This window comes from Pleurodeles waltl, chromosome 12, assembly GCF_031143425.1.
Source record: "Pleurodeles waltl isolate 20211129_DDA chromosome 12, aPleWal1.hap1.20221129, whole genome shotgun sequence".
NCBI classification, from domain to species: Eukaryota; Metazoa; Chordata; class Amphibia; order Caudata; family Salamandridae; genus Pleurodeles; species Pleurodeles waltl.
The window spans coordinates 351,240,047-351,253,235 of record NC_090451.1 but is presented as its reverse complement, the minus strand read 5'-3'; the positions used below and the strand labels follow the sequence as shown (position 1 = coordinate 351,253,235).

The following is a 13,189-nucleotide window of genomic DNA, read 5'->3' as shown; positions in this document are numbered from 1 at the left end:
GTTCTTTTGGGGTCCACAGCTCACCCCAAGGGTCCAGAAGTTCTGTGATGGTCCTTGGGGGGTGCGGACTTCAACTCCCAGAATGCACCTGGCGCAAACTCCTTTTTGGCCACTGGACAGTGGTCAGCTGGTCGCTTTCTTCAGGAGTTGGTGCAGGGGACTCTGGTTAGCAATTTTTCACCTGTAGCAAACAGGGAGTCCCTCCTTGAACCAGTTGAAACCAGGCAAAGTCCTTCTTGTGGTGAAGCCCAAGTGTGCAGCTGGTGCAGTCCTTCTGAGTGCAGGTTCCAGGTGCAGGCCAGGGGTCCAGCAGGGCAGTCCTTCTTCTCCTTTAGTTCCTTTCTTGTTGAATTCTGGAGGGGATCTGAGGTGTGGGTGCAGGTCTGCCAGTTTTATCCTTGCTCCTGGGTGAAAAGCAGGGGGGCCCTGGTTCTCCAATTAGGGACAGGGTCGTCCCCCTGTGATGACCACTTCCTGGGAAGTGTGGCAAAAATCCATCCCAGAAGGCAACAGTCTCCAAAAATCCAACATGGATGAATCTGATTTTTGGAGGTTACATCTGGCTGAGCCCACCCACTGGTGTGGCTAAAAATCATAAACACACCCCTCTCCTGCCCTCTCCTAATCTAATCAAGGGGGCACCTAGCTGTCTGGGGTTGCAGGATGTGGGGGTGTTGCTGGGTGCTGCAAATGTCCTTCTCTGCCTTTGAAGACCAGTTTGGCAGCCCTCCCCCTTCCTGCCTCACCATCTGCTGAGGGGAGATTCTCTCCCCCAAGCACATTCCTTTGTGTGAAGTCTGGCCACTTCACACCTCATCAAGGCAGCCTGGCAGAAGCTGCTGCAGGCTGGCCAATCAGAGCACAGCAGCAAAAACAATGCAGAGCTGAAATTGGCAACTTTTTAGGTAAAGTCTAAACTTTTTACCTGGACAAGTTATATTAAATTCAACAACTGGAAGTTGTGGGATTTATTACAACAATCAATTTGATACCAAATTCTTGGTATGTAACATTTAAGGAGACTTTAAAATTTAAAATAAAGTCTGCCCATTCTAGCCTATGAAGGCCATTTACTTCAATGAGGGAAAAACGAATTTGGCTGTTTTTACCTCACCAGGGCTTATAAATCTATTTTTATAAAGTCCCTGCTTATAGTTACATGGCACCCAGCCCTAGGGGCACATAGGGCACACCTTAGGGGTGACTTATATGTAAAAATAAGGTAGTTTAAGACTTTGGAAGTACCTTTAATTCCAAAGTCGAATTTGCATATAACTTTAATTTAAAAGCAGCCAGCAAAGCAGGCCTGCCTTTAAAATGACACTGGGCACCTCAGCAGTGCACCTAGGTGTGCACCACCTATGCTGTGGTCCCTAAACCTACATGCCCTACCATATACTAGGGACTTATAGGTAGGTTAACTTAGCCAATTATAATTAGCCTAATTTGCATATCCATTTTACACAGAGCACAGGCCCTGGGACTGGTTAGCAGTACCCAGGGCACCATCAAAGTCAGGAAAACACCAGCAAAAAGAGGAAAATGGGGGCAAAAAGTTATGGGGCCTCTGCAATCAGCCCTGTTTTCTCACAGTTGGGTACTAACTCTATTGCTTGTTTTTGTAATAATGCTTGGACCTCTATTTGTAATAGGTCTAAGTGTTGTTTGGACATATTGTGTGCGCTTTGGGGCACATCTGGTGGGAAATTTGTGAATTATATGCAATAACCATGTTGGATAATGGCTAGGACCCATACGTCCGTAGTAATGTGTGTCCAGTTTTGATAGTATGCGGTAAGTCTCCCCCCCACTGGTGTTAAGTGTTGGCGTTCTGTGACATTGAAGTCACTGTTTGGTTTGGCTTGTTTTAGGTGTCTGGAACTTTCCCCTTCCTCTTGGGAAGTGTCCACCTCTATGAGCCACGAAACCCTCCCCTCTGGTATGGTGCCTGATAGGTGGGTCTGGTTTGCGAGGTGGAAGGCTCTGGTGTTTGCATTCGAAACCCCCCTCTAAATTGTGGCTTTCTAAATATGCCTCTGCCCTGTGGGGAGTAGAGCGCGCCCATGGCTTTGGCTGTGTCCTTCTTTAATTTTTCAATTGCTGTGTCCACTTCTGGCCCAAACAATTGTTCCTGGTTAAAAGGCATGTTAAACACTGCTTGTTGTTTTTCTGGCTTGAATCCAGAGCTTCGTAACCATGCATGCCTGTGAATGTTTACCACAGTGTTGACTGTTCGTGCTGCTGTGACTGCCGAGTCTAATGCGGACCTTATTTGGTTGTTGGATATTGCTTGTCCTTCTTCCACAACCTGTTGGGCACGTTTCTGGTGTTCTATGGGCAAGTGTTGTATAATGTGTTGCATCTCGTCCCAGTGTGCCCTGTCGTAGCGAGCAAGTAGGGCTTGGGAGTTTGCAATCCGCCATTGATTGGCTGCCTGTGCTGTCACTCATTTGCCCGCTGCGTTAAACTTCCTACTCTCTTTGTCAGGCGGTGGAGCGTCTCCTGACGATTGAGAGTTTGCCCTCTTTCTTGCTGCTCCTACAAACACCGAGTCTGGTGTAAGTTGCTGTGTTATAAACACAGGATCCGTTGGGGAAGGCTTGTATTTTTTCTCCACCCTAGGTGTGATAGCCCTTCCTTTAACTGGCTCCTGGAATACCTGTTTTGCATGTTTGAGCATGCCCGGGAGCATTGGCAGACTCTGGTAGGAAGTGTGGGTGGATCCCAGGGTGTTGAACAGGAAATCATCCTCTATTGGCTCAGAGTGCATTGCTACATTGTGGAACGTAGCTGCCCTTAATAGTACCTGCATATATGCAGTACTGTCCTCTGGAGGTGACAGCTTTGTTGGGTAACAGTCCGGACTGTTGTCTGATACTGGTGCATCATACAAGTCCCATGCATCAGGATCATCCTGCGTCATCCCTGTATGCATAGGTGACTGCACAGGAGGTGTTCCCACCGTAGACAACTGTGGTGAGTGGGGAAGGTTGTGGAGAAAAACTTGGTGGTGGTGTTTTTTCTCTGGCCTCCTTCGCCTTTAGCTGCATTTCTGACTCTTGAAATGCCAGTTTTCTTTTTGTTTTAATTGGAGGAAGAGTTTGTATTTTCCCAGTTTCCTTCTGGATATGCAACCTCCTTTGCGTATGGTCTGGCTCAACCATACTTATTTCCTGCTCAAATCTGTGTTTTTCATGCATTTGGCTGGCAAGTCTTTGCTCTTCTGTGTAAGAGCTTCTTTTCGGCTCCGAAGCCGCTTTTTTCGGTACTGATGTTTCCGATAAAGTCTTTCTTGGTTCCGACGTTATTTTTCTCACCTTGGGTGAGTCGAACTCTCGGTGTCGAGATCGTTCGGTGCCGGAATCTCGACCGGAGTCGGAAGTCTTCGGCAAATCTCTGACCTTTTTCAGTGCCGATGTTTGGTCACCTTCTTTTTGATGGGTTAAGCCATGGCCTGCTGGCGGTGGCGTCCCCTTGGCCTTAACAATCTTTGTGTGGGTTTTGGATGGGGCAGTTTTATTCACTGTTTTCTGCATCGTCGTGGTTCGCTCACTTTCGGAATCGTCAGAGTCCGTCCCCTGGATGGAAATTCTTTCCTCCTCCTCGGAGTCGAGTTGTTCTCTCGGTGTCAACGCCATTTGCAGTCTTCTCGCTCGTTGATCACGAAGGGTCTTTTTTGATCGAAACGCTCGACAGGCCTCACAAGTATCCTTCCTGTGTTCTGGTGATAAACACAGATTACAGACCAGGTGTTGGTCTGTATAAGGATACTTTGAGTGGCACTTCGGACAGAAGCGGAAGGGGGTCCGATCCATTAGTCTTCGTCGATGGATGCGTTTGGGTGGACCAGGCCCTGCTGAAGAGCGGAAGCCCCGAAGGGCCGCCGGAGCGTTTCTGCGATCGGTGCCGATACGATAACACTCAACCCGGTACCGAGCGAGAACAATACCGTCGAATTTTCGATATTTAGCGAACTTTCCCGATTCGAAATACGGAGTGAAGAGGAACATGTCCGAACCCGATGGCGGAAAGAAAACAATCTAAGATGGAGTCGACGCCCATTTGCAATGGAGCCGAAAGGGAGGAGTCCCTCGGTCTCGTGACTCGAAAAGACTTCTTCGAAGAAAAACAACTAGTAACACTCCAAGCCCAACACTAGATGTCAGGATAATGCACAGCATGTGTATCTGCAGCTACACATGCCACCGAACATATATATACACAAAAAATCCTTCTATACAGTAACTCTCGAGGAGATTTTGCAACTTCTCGACTAGGTGGACTTTATGGCCACTTTCGATTTGCAGGAGGCCTACTTTCACCTCCCTATTCACCCAAAGCATTGAAAATAAATGTCTTCACTTTACTGTGGTAGGAGCTCCCTTTCCGTTCAAAGTCCTACCCTTCGGCCTTCGTTCAGCTGCCGAGTGTTTACCAAATGCCTTGCCTTAGCAGTAGCACATTTGAGGCTCAAAGGACTACAACATTTTCCGTACCTCGACAATAGGCTTGTAAAAGCGCTGTCTCTTCAGGAGGCCTCAGAAGCCACGTAGTTTTGCCTCCAACTGTTTCGCTCTCTAGAACTCACAGTCAATTTCCAAAAATCGGTACTCTCACCCTCTCAGAGGATACGTTTTCTCAGGGCAACTTTGGACACCATACAAAACAAGGCATTCTTGTCTGCAGGGAGACAAAGAAGCATAATATCACTGGCTCAGGACCTGTCTAGAAAGAGTTTGTTTCTGTCCGTCTCCTCAAGTCATTCCTAAGCATGATGTCCTCAGTCATCCTCATACTGCCTCACGCACGTCTTAGAATGAGACCCTTCCACGAACAGTTGGGCAAGCACTGGCTCCAAGTAATCACACCATTCAATGATCTAATTTGGATTACTCCTAATACGAAAAAAGCCCTTCTAGGTGGCAGTCCGCCAGCAACCTTTCAGCGGCCTAACATTCCTCTCTCGACTTCCAGATTTCATTATCACCTCAGATGCCTCCCTGGAAGTTTGGGAAGCCCATCTTCAATATCTCCAAATAAGGGGCAGATGGAGTGCTTCTCTTTCCAAAATGCACATCAATTTCCTAGAGTTGAGAGCCATTTTTCTGGCACTGCAGTCATTCCTTCTAAGGATACAAACATAATCTGTCCTCATTCTAACAGACAACACCACCAGCATGCATTACCTAAACAAGCAGGGAAGTGTACGAGGTCTCACATTCTCTCTCTAGAGGCTCAGAGAATTTGGAAATGGGCACTACTACATCGTATCTCCATCATGGCAGAGCATCTACCAGGGATAAAGAACAATCTAGCAGATACCCTGAGCAGAACCAGTCAAATCTTCCATGACTGGGAACTCAATCAGACAATTCTTGATTCCATATTGCAGAGATAGGGCACACCAAATTTAGATCGCTTCGCAAGAGAACCGAAAATGCTGGTTCTTCGCCAGCTGGGAACCACAGAGAGGGTTATGGGTGAATGCGTTTTCGATAAGATGATCAGGGATCTTTCCTTATGCTTTTAACCCACACCCTCTTACCTCCAGGATTCTAATGAAAATGAAGAGAGAATTGTGACGCCTGATCCTCGTTGCTCCGCACTGACCCCGACAACACTGGTTCACGCAATTTATACTACTCTCGGAACCAACCCATATTGCCTGCCTGTAACGCCAACTCTATTAACCATGAACAAAGGGCAGATCCTCCATCCACATCCTGCCTCTCTCAAATTGCATGCATGGCTCCTGAATTCAACAAGTTCAAGCATTTAAACATCCCCCAAGATTACAGGGATATAGTATCCAAGGCGAGAGCTGATTCCACCAACAGAGCCTAAGGGATCAAATGGAGACGTTTTTACTCTTGGTGTCTACAAAACAAAATCCACCCTCTCAATTAATCACCAGTACAGATTCTACCTGATACATGCATCTGTTAAAGTTCACCTCACTACTATTTCACTTTACAGACGCTCTCTCAATTCTGTCTCTCTTTGCTCTAACCGAATCATCAAGCAATTTATGAAATGTTTATTTAGAGCCTTTCCTCCGATTCACCCTCCTCTACTGGAGTGGAATCTTAATGTAGTCCTTTCTCAACTTATAAAATCACCTCTACGAGCCTATTTACAAAGCTGTGCTCCAATATCTTACTTGGAAAGTTGCATTACTCGTGGCACAAGGAGATTAAGCGAAATCCATGCTTTTACTATGAAGAAACCCTATCTACGCTTCACTGATGACCTTAAAACAAATCTAAGGCTTATTCCTAAAGTTCCATCCCAACTGCATCTCAACGAACCTGTGATACTCTGCACCTTTTATCCAAATCGATCCTCGTCAGCTGAAAAGGCACTTCATTTTCATGATGTCAAACAATGTTTTAAATTTTATTTGCAAAGAACTAAACAAATTCGGAAAACTGATCAGTTACTGATTTCCTATGATCCTAAGAAATCAGGTGCTTCAGTCTTAAAAACAACTATTTCATGATGGATTTTAGCAACCATCCATCTCTGTTATTTTAAAGCGGGTAAGTGCTCACACTCAAGCCTAAAGCACATTCTAAACGGGCAATATACTCTTCTGCTGCCCTTTCTGCTGGTGTTTCCTTGGAGAAAATCTGTTGTGCTGCTACATGGAAAAACACACATACTTTCACACTGCATTACTGCTTGGAGTTCCCAGCTAGCACAGATGCAGCTGTAGGACAAGCAGTCTTACATCATCTTTTCTAATAAGGTAAGCATCTTCTCACAGAGGTGAATTTATTTTTGTTTATCATTTTATCTTTCATAGTGTGATTATCTAATTCATGCTTAATTTTATATACTACCATTTCTTATATGGTAGAAAGTGCAGTTATATCATCATAGAGGTGAATTTATTTTTGTTTATCATTTTATCTCTCATGGTGTGATTATCTAATTCATGCTTAATTTTATATACTACCATTTCTTATATGGTAGAAAGTGCACAGTTATATCGTATTATTACCCACCATCCGCTAAGGGTATTTGTATTTTCACAACTGTGAACTGTTAATACTGCTCGCTATTCTGATTCAAGAGTGTGAATCTATGAAAGATCCAATACTGGAGAAGAAAACAAGTTACTTACCTGTAACTACAGTTCTCCAGTATTGGCATTTTTCATGGATTCACAAGCGACGCAGGCCTCCTCCCCAGCGAGGCTTACCTTATTTCCTCATTTACACCTTCATCACACTTGTGCTAGAAAATCAGAGGAACTCAGCCTCTCTTGGGAAGGTTCTACATGGTGTTGTTGTCTGATTAATTGTGTCCTAGGTTTGGTTCTTTTTTACAAAAGGCTATGGATAGGCTATTGCAGTGGCTATCCATTGGATTGTAGCATGTTAGTGTATATTGCACTGCTCTTATAGTGATACTGTTGGACTACCACTTTGACGACAGGGAAGATTCAAGCATGTGAATCTATGAAAGATGCCAGTACTGGAGAACTGGTAAGTAACGTGTTTTCTTTCTGGACCAAGATCTAGCTTTCTGACAAACTGATGTAATTCAGTCCAGCGGTTTTTTGCTGTAGTCGTGTCTAAAATCCCTATTTGAAATTGCATGGGGAAAATGCATTTTGGGGCACCCACCTCCCCACCCTTTTTCTCGTTACTCCCTCGACAAATCACCCTGAAACTTTCCAGACAGCAGTTAAAGTAAGTGGCAAAATAGTTTTGAAAAATTTGTGAAGATTCATCAAAAGGCGTCAAAGTTATTAGCAGAACAATAAACACTTTTCCTATGGAAACTAGGTCCTAACCTTACCTACCTAGTGACGACCGCCAGTAGGTAATATATAGATATGTAACATGAGGCTATATATATTTGTAGGCAGAGGGGTGTCTCCAGTGGCCTGTGCAAAAACAATATGCCTCCATATACTAGCTGGGTAAACTGGGTCAGGATTACATTTACCTCCACACAGAGACTGCAATGTGTCTGAGTGGTCGCCAATGGCAGATATTAATACAGACATTCCACAAATTATTTTTTGTATTCCTCAGTACATCTCACCTGCAGCAGTTTTTTTTAAATTCCTAGGCTAGGGGACATAATTCTGTCCATCATCTGCTGCAGTTGAGATGTGGGCAATAATCCAAAAATGTTGGGTGTAAAAGTATGGTTTCCCATAAGTAGTTAATTAACTGGATTTCTTTGGTTGGCTATCAAGAGAGAACATATCCAAAATGTTGCTGTCAAATATTAATCGCAAATGAGGTATTCAAAAGATATTTCAAGATTGGGCAACTAGACTCGTTGTTCAATACCCTTTAAGTTTCTGTATTGAAACTATCCCCAAAATGATTGATTCATTCATTCATACAGCAGCGACGGAGGGCTGTTTTTATTGGGCCCTTCCATAACTCAAAATTTGTTGCAAAGGAGAAGGTCTGGGGATGTATGAGTTAACATTCATACAGCAGCGACGGAGGGCTGTTTTTATTGGGCCCTTCCATAACTCTAAATTTGTTGCCAAGGAGAAGGTCTGGGGATGTATGAGTTAACACCCTTAGCTTCTTAGAAAAACTGCACAAACAGACTGTAACACTTTCAAAGGTCCCACAACTTTGTACTGTGTTCTGATGGTAAACAGTGGTACATTTATTGTGTTCATTTGGAATTAAAATAGTGCTAATTTATATGTGTTGTATGAAAATAAAATAGTAAAAAAAAAAAAAATCAGAAACAAATAAAACATGAAAAAGGGGGCTGATGTCCAGCCTATGGTTTTGGTCGGAGTAATTAAAACAAATTTGATATTAAATCAAAGGATAAGTACATGACAAGAAAATAACCACTTAAAGGTGTCATTTAGACCAACATATTTATTGCACGAGCAAAAACACGCAAATCACAGTTGAGTTGGGTACTGTCCTTGTTTTTTAACCCCCAATTAATGTGTACAAATTGATTTGTTTTTCATTCAATTTAGAAAACCCTTTTTTATATTTTGCATCATCTGTCTGGTAGATTGGAAGCCCCAGTAAACCTTGAGCAAAGATAATTTTCACTCATCTCATGAAGGGTACTAATGCAGATAAAAACGACTATTAAAACAATCTGTGCTCTTTTTAGTTCCTATCATGAAGTGTGGGCAGGAGCCTTGAGGGATGCCCCTATGTCAAGCAGAATCTCTGGCATGAAAGGTGTAACAAATTATTTGTGCAATTTTAATTTCTGAGGAACGTCACCAAGCCGCACACACCAACTGTTATCACTTGTAAACTACAGTGTTTAAAACATTCTGGACATATGACTCAATACTATGCTGCAGAACCCTATTTTGTCCCTTTTAATGCTTGTAACACACGCACACTCATATTGTAGGTGGAAATGACATTTAACATTAATTGCTTTCAATCTAATAAAAATATGTCATCCTCTCACTATGTTTGCATTTCTATATGACAACAGATGCATCCAAATATAAATATTACAAATAATGACTTACTGCAGCACTACAAAGTGGATCCAAACAATGGACTTGCACAGGTGAACTGCCTTTTAATGTAAACCCTTGCTCTACATCTTCAGCGTTAATTAAAATAGTCCGAGGAGCTGACCATCTTTGTTTAGCTGAAAATAAGGACAGTGGACCCTGCAAGGGAAAAGAAAAAGATGAGTGATAGGTATATTTTCCTTTTATGATTGTCCTGTCTTTTAAATTATGGCCACAATTTTGATTTTGAGTTGTATACCATCTGAGACAGTTTTGCCACCCATCACAGACAGTTGGGTTTGGGGTGGGGTGAGAGTTCCCAGGTGGTCAAATAAGTGCAGGTACCAAGTCAACTGTAACACAGTAGAGCAAGCTACTTACCTTCGGTAATGCTTACCTGGTAGAAAATCTAGCTGCAGGTTCTTTACCTTAGAATTAACTTGAGGCGTCAGCCTAGATCCGGATGGTTTCATGAGCAGTATCCCTGTGCACCAGTAGGTGGCGTCGGTCAGGTGCGCATGGCACCTTTGGCATCGTCCGCGCTGGAAGTGACATGCGCAGTGCCTATGTACACGCCACTCCAGTGTGCTGATGTCAGTTTCTTTTAGCAACTTTCTGCGTCAGAAGTGCAGAGCCCCAAAGAACACGGACCACTTGTGTGGAAAATTGGGTCCCTGAAGTGACTAGCTCTGTCTCTAGAAATTAGTTCTCAGAGCTGGGAGGATGGGTAGGTCGGTAAGGATTCTACGGCTACATAGTCTCTACCAGATAAGGTGTTACCAAAGGTAAGTAACTTGTTCATCTGACAGACTTCAAGCCACAGTTTTCTTACACAGATGTAAATAAGGCTCTCCCCACTACTGAAAGAGACCTTGCACCACCTCCAGATGGAGATGCTATTCGTGATCCACTAGGCATTGTCGGCTGAGTTTGTCTGCCCAGGTGTTCAGAGAAGCCGCCAGCTGTTGAACCATCAGGGAAATGCGCTGACATTCCAGCCATGTCCAAAGATGCAGGGCCGCCTGACAAAGGGTCCACTACCCCACCCCTGTTTGTTGCAGTACTACATACTGGTGGTGGTGTCCATGAATACCTTTGCTAGCTTTCCCTTGATGGTGGGTAGAAAGGCTTTCAATGCCAGCCAGATCGCATGGAGCTCCAGCAGGTTGGTGTGAAGCCTGGATTTTGCCGGAGACCAGTGTCCTCTGATCTCCATCTCTCTCAGATAACCCCCCGCCTCCTCCCAGGAGTGATGCATCTTTCACCACTGTCAGCTCTGGTTGGGGAAGGTAAAGGGGTCTGCTGCTGACCCAATTGCAGCTGTTAGCCAACACTTCAGTTCCTTGGCAGTTCTCTCTGAGATCTGAACCATGTCGGAAGGATTCCCCTAATGCAGCGGCCACTGGAATTTTGGGTCCCACTGTAGAGCCTGCAGAGTTGCCAGCAAATACGGGAGGCCATAAGTCCCAGCACTACCAATAGAGTATCCCTCACGGGCAAGAGGCACATTGAAAGAGGGACCAAGACACCGGCCCCATCTATAAAATACTACTAAGGATGTGTACAAAAGGGGAAAATCTTTCTCTTGTTTTTATACCTCTCACTCACTCTAATAGTGGCATGCTTCATCATCGGGTTCACCCTGGCTCCTAAAGGTCATGGTGGGCTCAACCATCTTCCAGGGAGCTCTTTGAAGAAAGTTAACAATGGGGAATAACTCAGAGACAACAATTCCTCATTCACTCCCAAGGTATCTCTGTTATTAATGGGGTGGATGGGAATGGTTAAAAACTATGTAACAACAGGGGTTTATAGGGCTCAGGCGTGGCATCATAAGGCCAATGTTGGTTAAACTGCTCTGTCCAGGGAGTCAGTGGTGTCCAGTCCACATATTATCATAAATGTAGCTGCATCTCTCCTATCTGCAACAGCTTGGGAGAGCATGGCCCTGGCCTCCTTTGGAACCATTGGCAGCACCTGCGCAACCGTATCCCACAGAGCGTGGGTATAGCAGCCCAAAAGACATACAGTGTTCACCAACCGCAATGCCAGGCCGGTGGAAGTAAACATCTTCTTTCCTAAGTTGTCCAGCCTCTTGGATACCCTATCCAGAGGTGCAGTCGGGAATGCACCAGGATTTACATAGGAAGCTGAGGTTTGGACCACCAAGCTCTCTGGGGTAGGGTGCTGTGTGAGGAAGTTGGGGTTCCCTGGGGTGGGTGGTTGGCATATGTTTTATTCATAGGAGCCCCTTTGTTGGGCTTGGACCAGGTTCCAAGCAGGACATCAGGAACAGTCTTGTTAATTTGGAGAAGGGGTTCTGATGGGGACACTCCTGTTGAAGCAGTTCTATCAAGACATACATCTTGACTGCCACTGAGGGCAAGTTAAGGTTCAGGACCTCAGCTGCTCTCCTCAGCACCATTGCAAATAGCTCTCCCTCCTCTGTAGCCACGGAAAGGGGAGAAAGCATGCCAGGATCTGGAGAGGTTTTCAGTCCGCTGGCATCTGCCAAGTCCTCACACCAGTCCATGTTGGTATCCTAAGGCTGTTATTTTTCAGGGTCCCCTCCTAATCCTCCATGAGTCCTAGCCCTTTAGAATAGGGCTCGGGTTCTGACCTGGAAGGCAAGTATCCAGTCGGCGACTCAAACCTGGAAGGCAAGGCTCCAGTTGGCACCAGAGTTTGCATCATAAAACGCCCTTCTGGCTCCATGTCGGAGTCAGCAATCAGAATGGGGACAGTGCTGCTGATGGGTGCCGGGAGCATTGGTGCCGGGAAGATTGAGGTGGTGCGATTGGCGCCACTCTGGATCTATCTGTGAATCCAAGGGGCTCGAATGGCACTGAAACCTTTGGCATGGAACCAGCATGGACACCTCCCGAACCTGCAGGGCCCGCAGGCGTGCCAGAGGGAATGGGCCATCTAAGTATAAGGTGCAAGGCTGCATAAAATTATTTTAACTGGGTGGGGGTCGTTCCAACTCCTAGAAACTCTGGTGATGCATGGAGACGGCCCATACGCAGTCTCAACCGCTGAGCCAAGCCTCGAATGCCAATGCCCCGTCGTATTGACAGACGAAGGACAAGATGAAGTGGAAAATCTCTTTGAATTCTTCAGGTGGGGCTTACCTGAGTGGCCGGATGAGCTCGAGTGCGACAAGGATCTCCACAACCGCTTCCGGGACTTTCCTCTAGACTAGGGTCTTATTGTTGCGGAATCGGTTGTCGAGCCACCAGGAGCTTGAGGAATTGCTCTCTCAAGGCCTTCGGGTTTATGGAGCGGCAATCAGAGCAGGCCTCGCTTGAGGCACCAAGGACATACAAGATGCAGGTTCTTCTCTAACATCGAGCAGTGATAGGTGCTGCAGGGCTTGAAGCCAGCCTTCCTAGATGACATCCCTGCCATACCAGGAGGAAAACCTCAAAAAGACCTTGACAAAACTTGAAAAATGTCAAACAATGACTTAGGGGTAGCTGTTACCGGATCTGTGCTGGCTGGTGCGGAAAGAATGCTGGGATGGTGCCACTGTAGGCACACCACAAGTCACTTCTGGCACGGATTACACTGACGATGCCACGCAGAGCTGAAAGACGCCACCTACCGGCACGAAGTGATACTGCTCATGAAAAGTTTCCAGATCCAGTCAGACGCCTGGGGATAATTTTAAGGTAAGGCATCTGCAGCTAGAAGTCTCTGTTAGGTTTC

At 45.3% G+C, this 13,189-nt stretch overlaps 1 protein-coding gene across 1 annotated transcript in view; it reads right to left on the bottom strand.

Annotated features, from left to right (window-relative positions):
* Positions 1–13,189, bottom strand: part of RHPN2 (rhophilin Rho GTPase binding protein 2) — a 220,404-nt gene that overhangs the window by 44,188 nt on the left and 163,027 nt on the right. Inside the window, exon 13 of the mRNA XM_069216541.1 lies at positions 9,494–9,640. Within this exon, the coding sequence (XP_069072642.1) occupies positions 9,494–9,640 (147 nt within the window). The remainder of the gene's footprint in view (positions 1–9,493; positions 9,641–13,189) is intronic.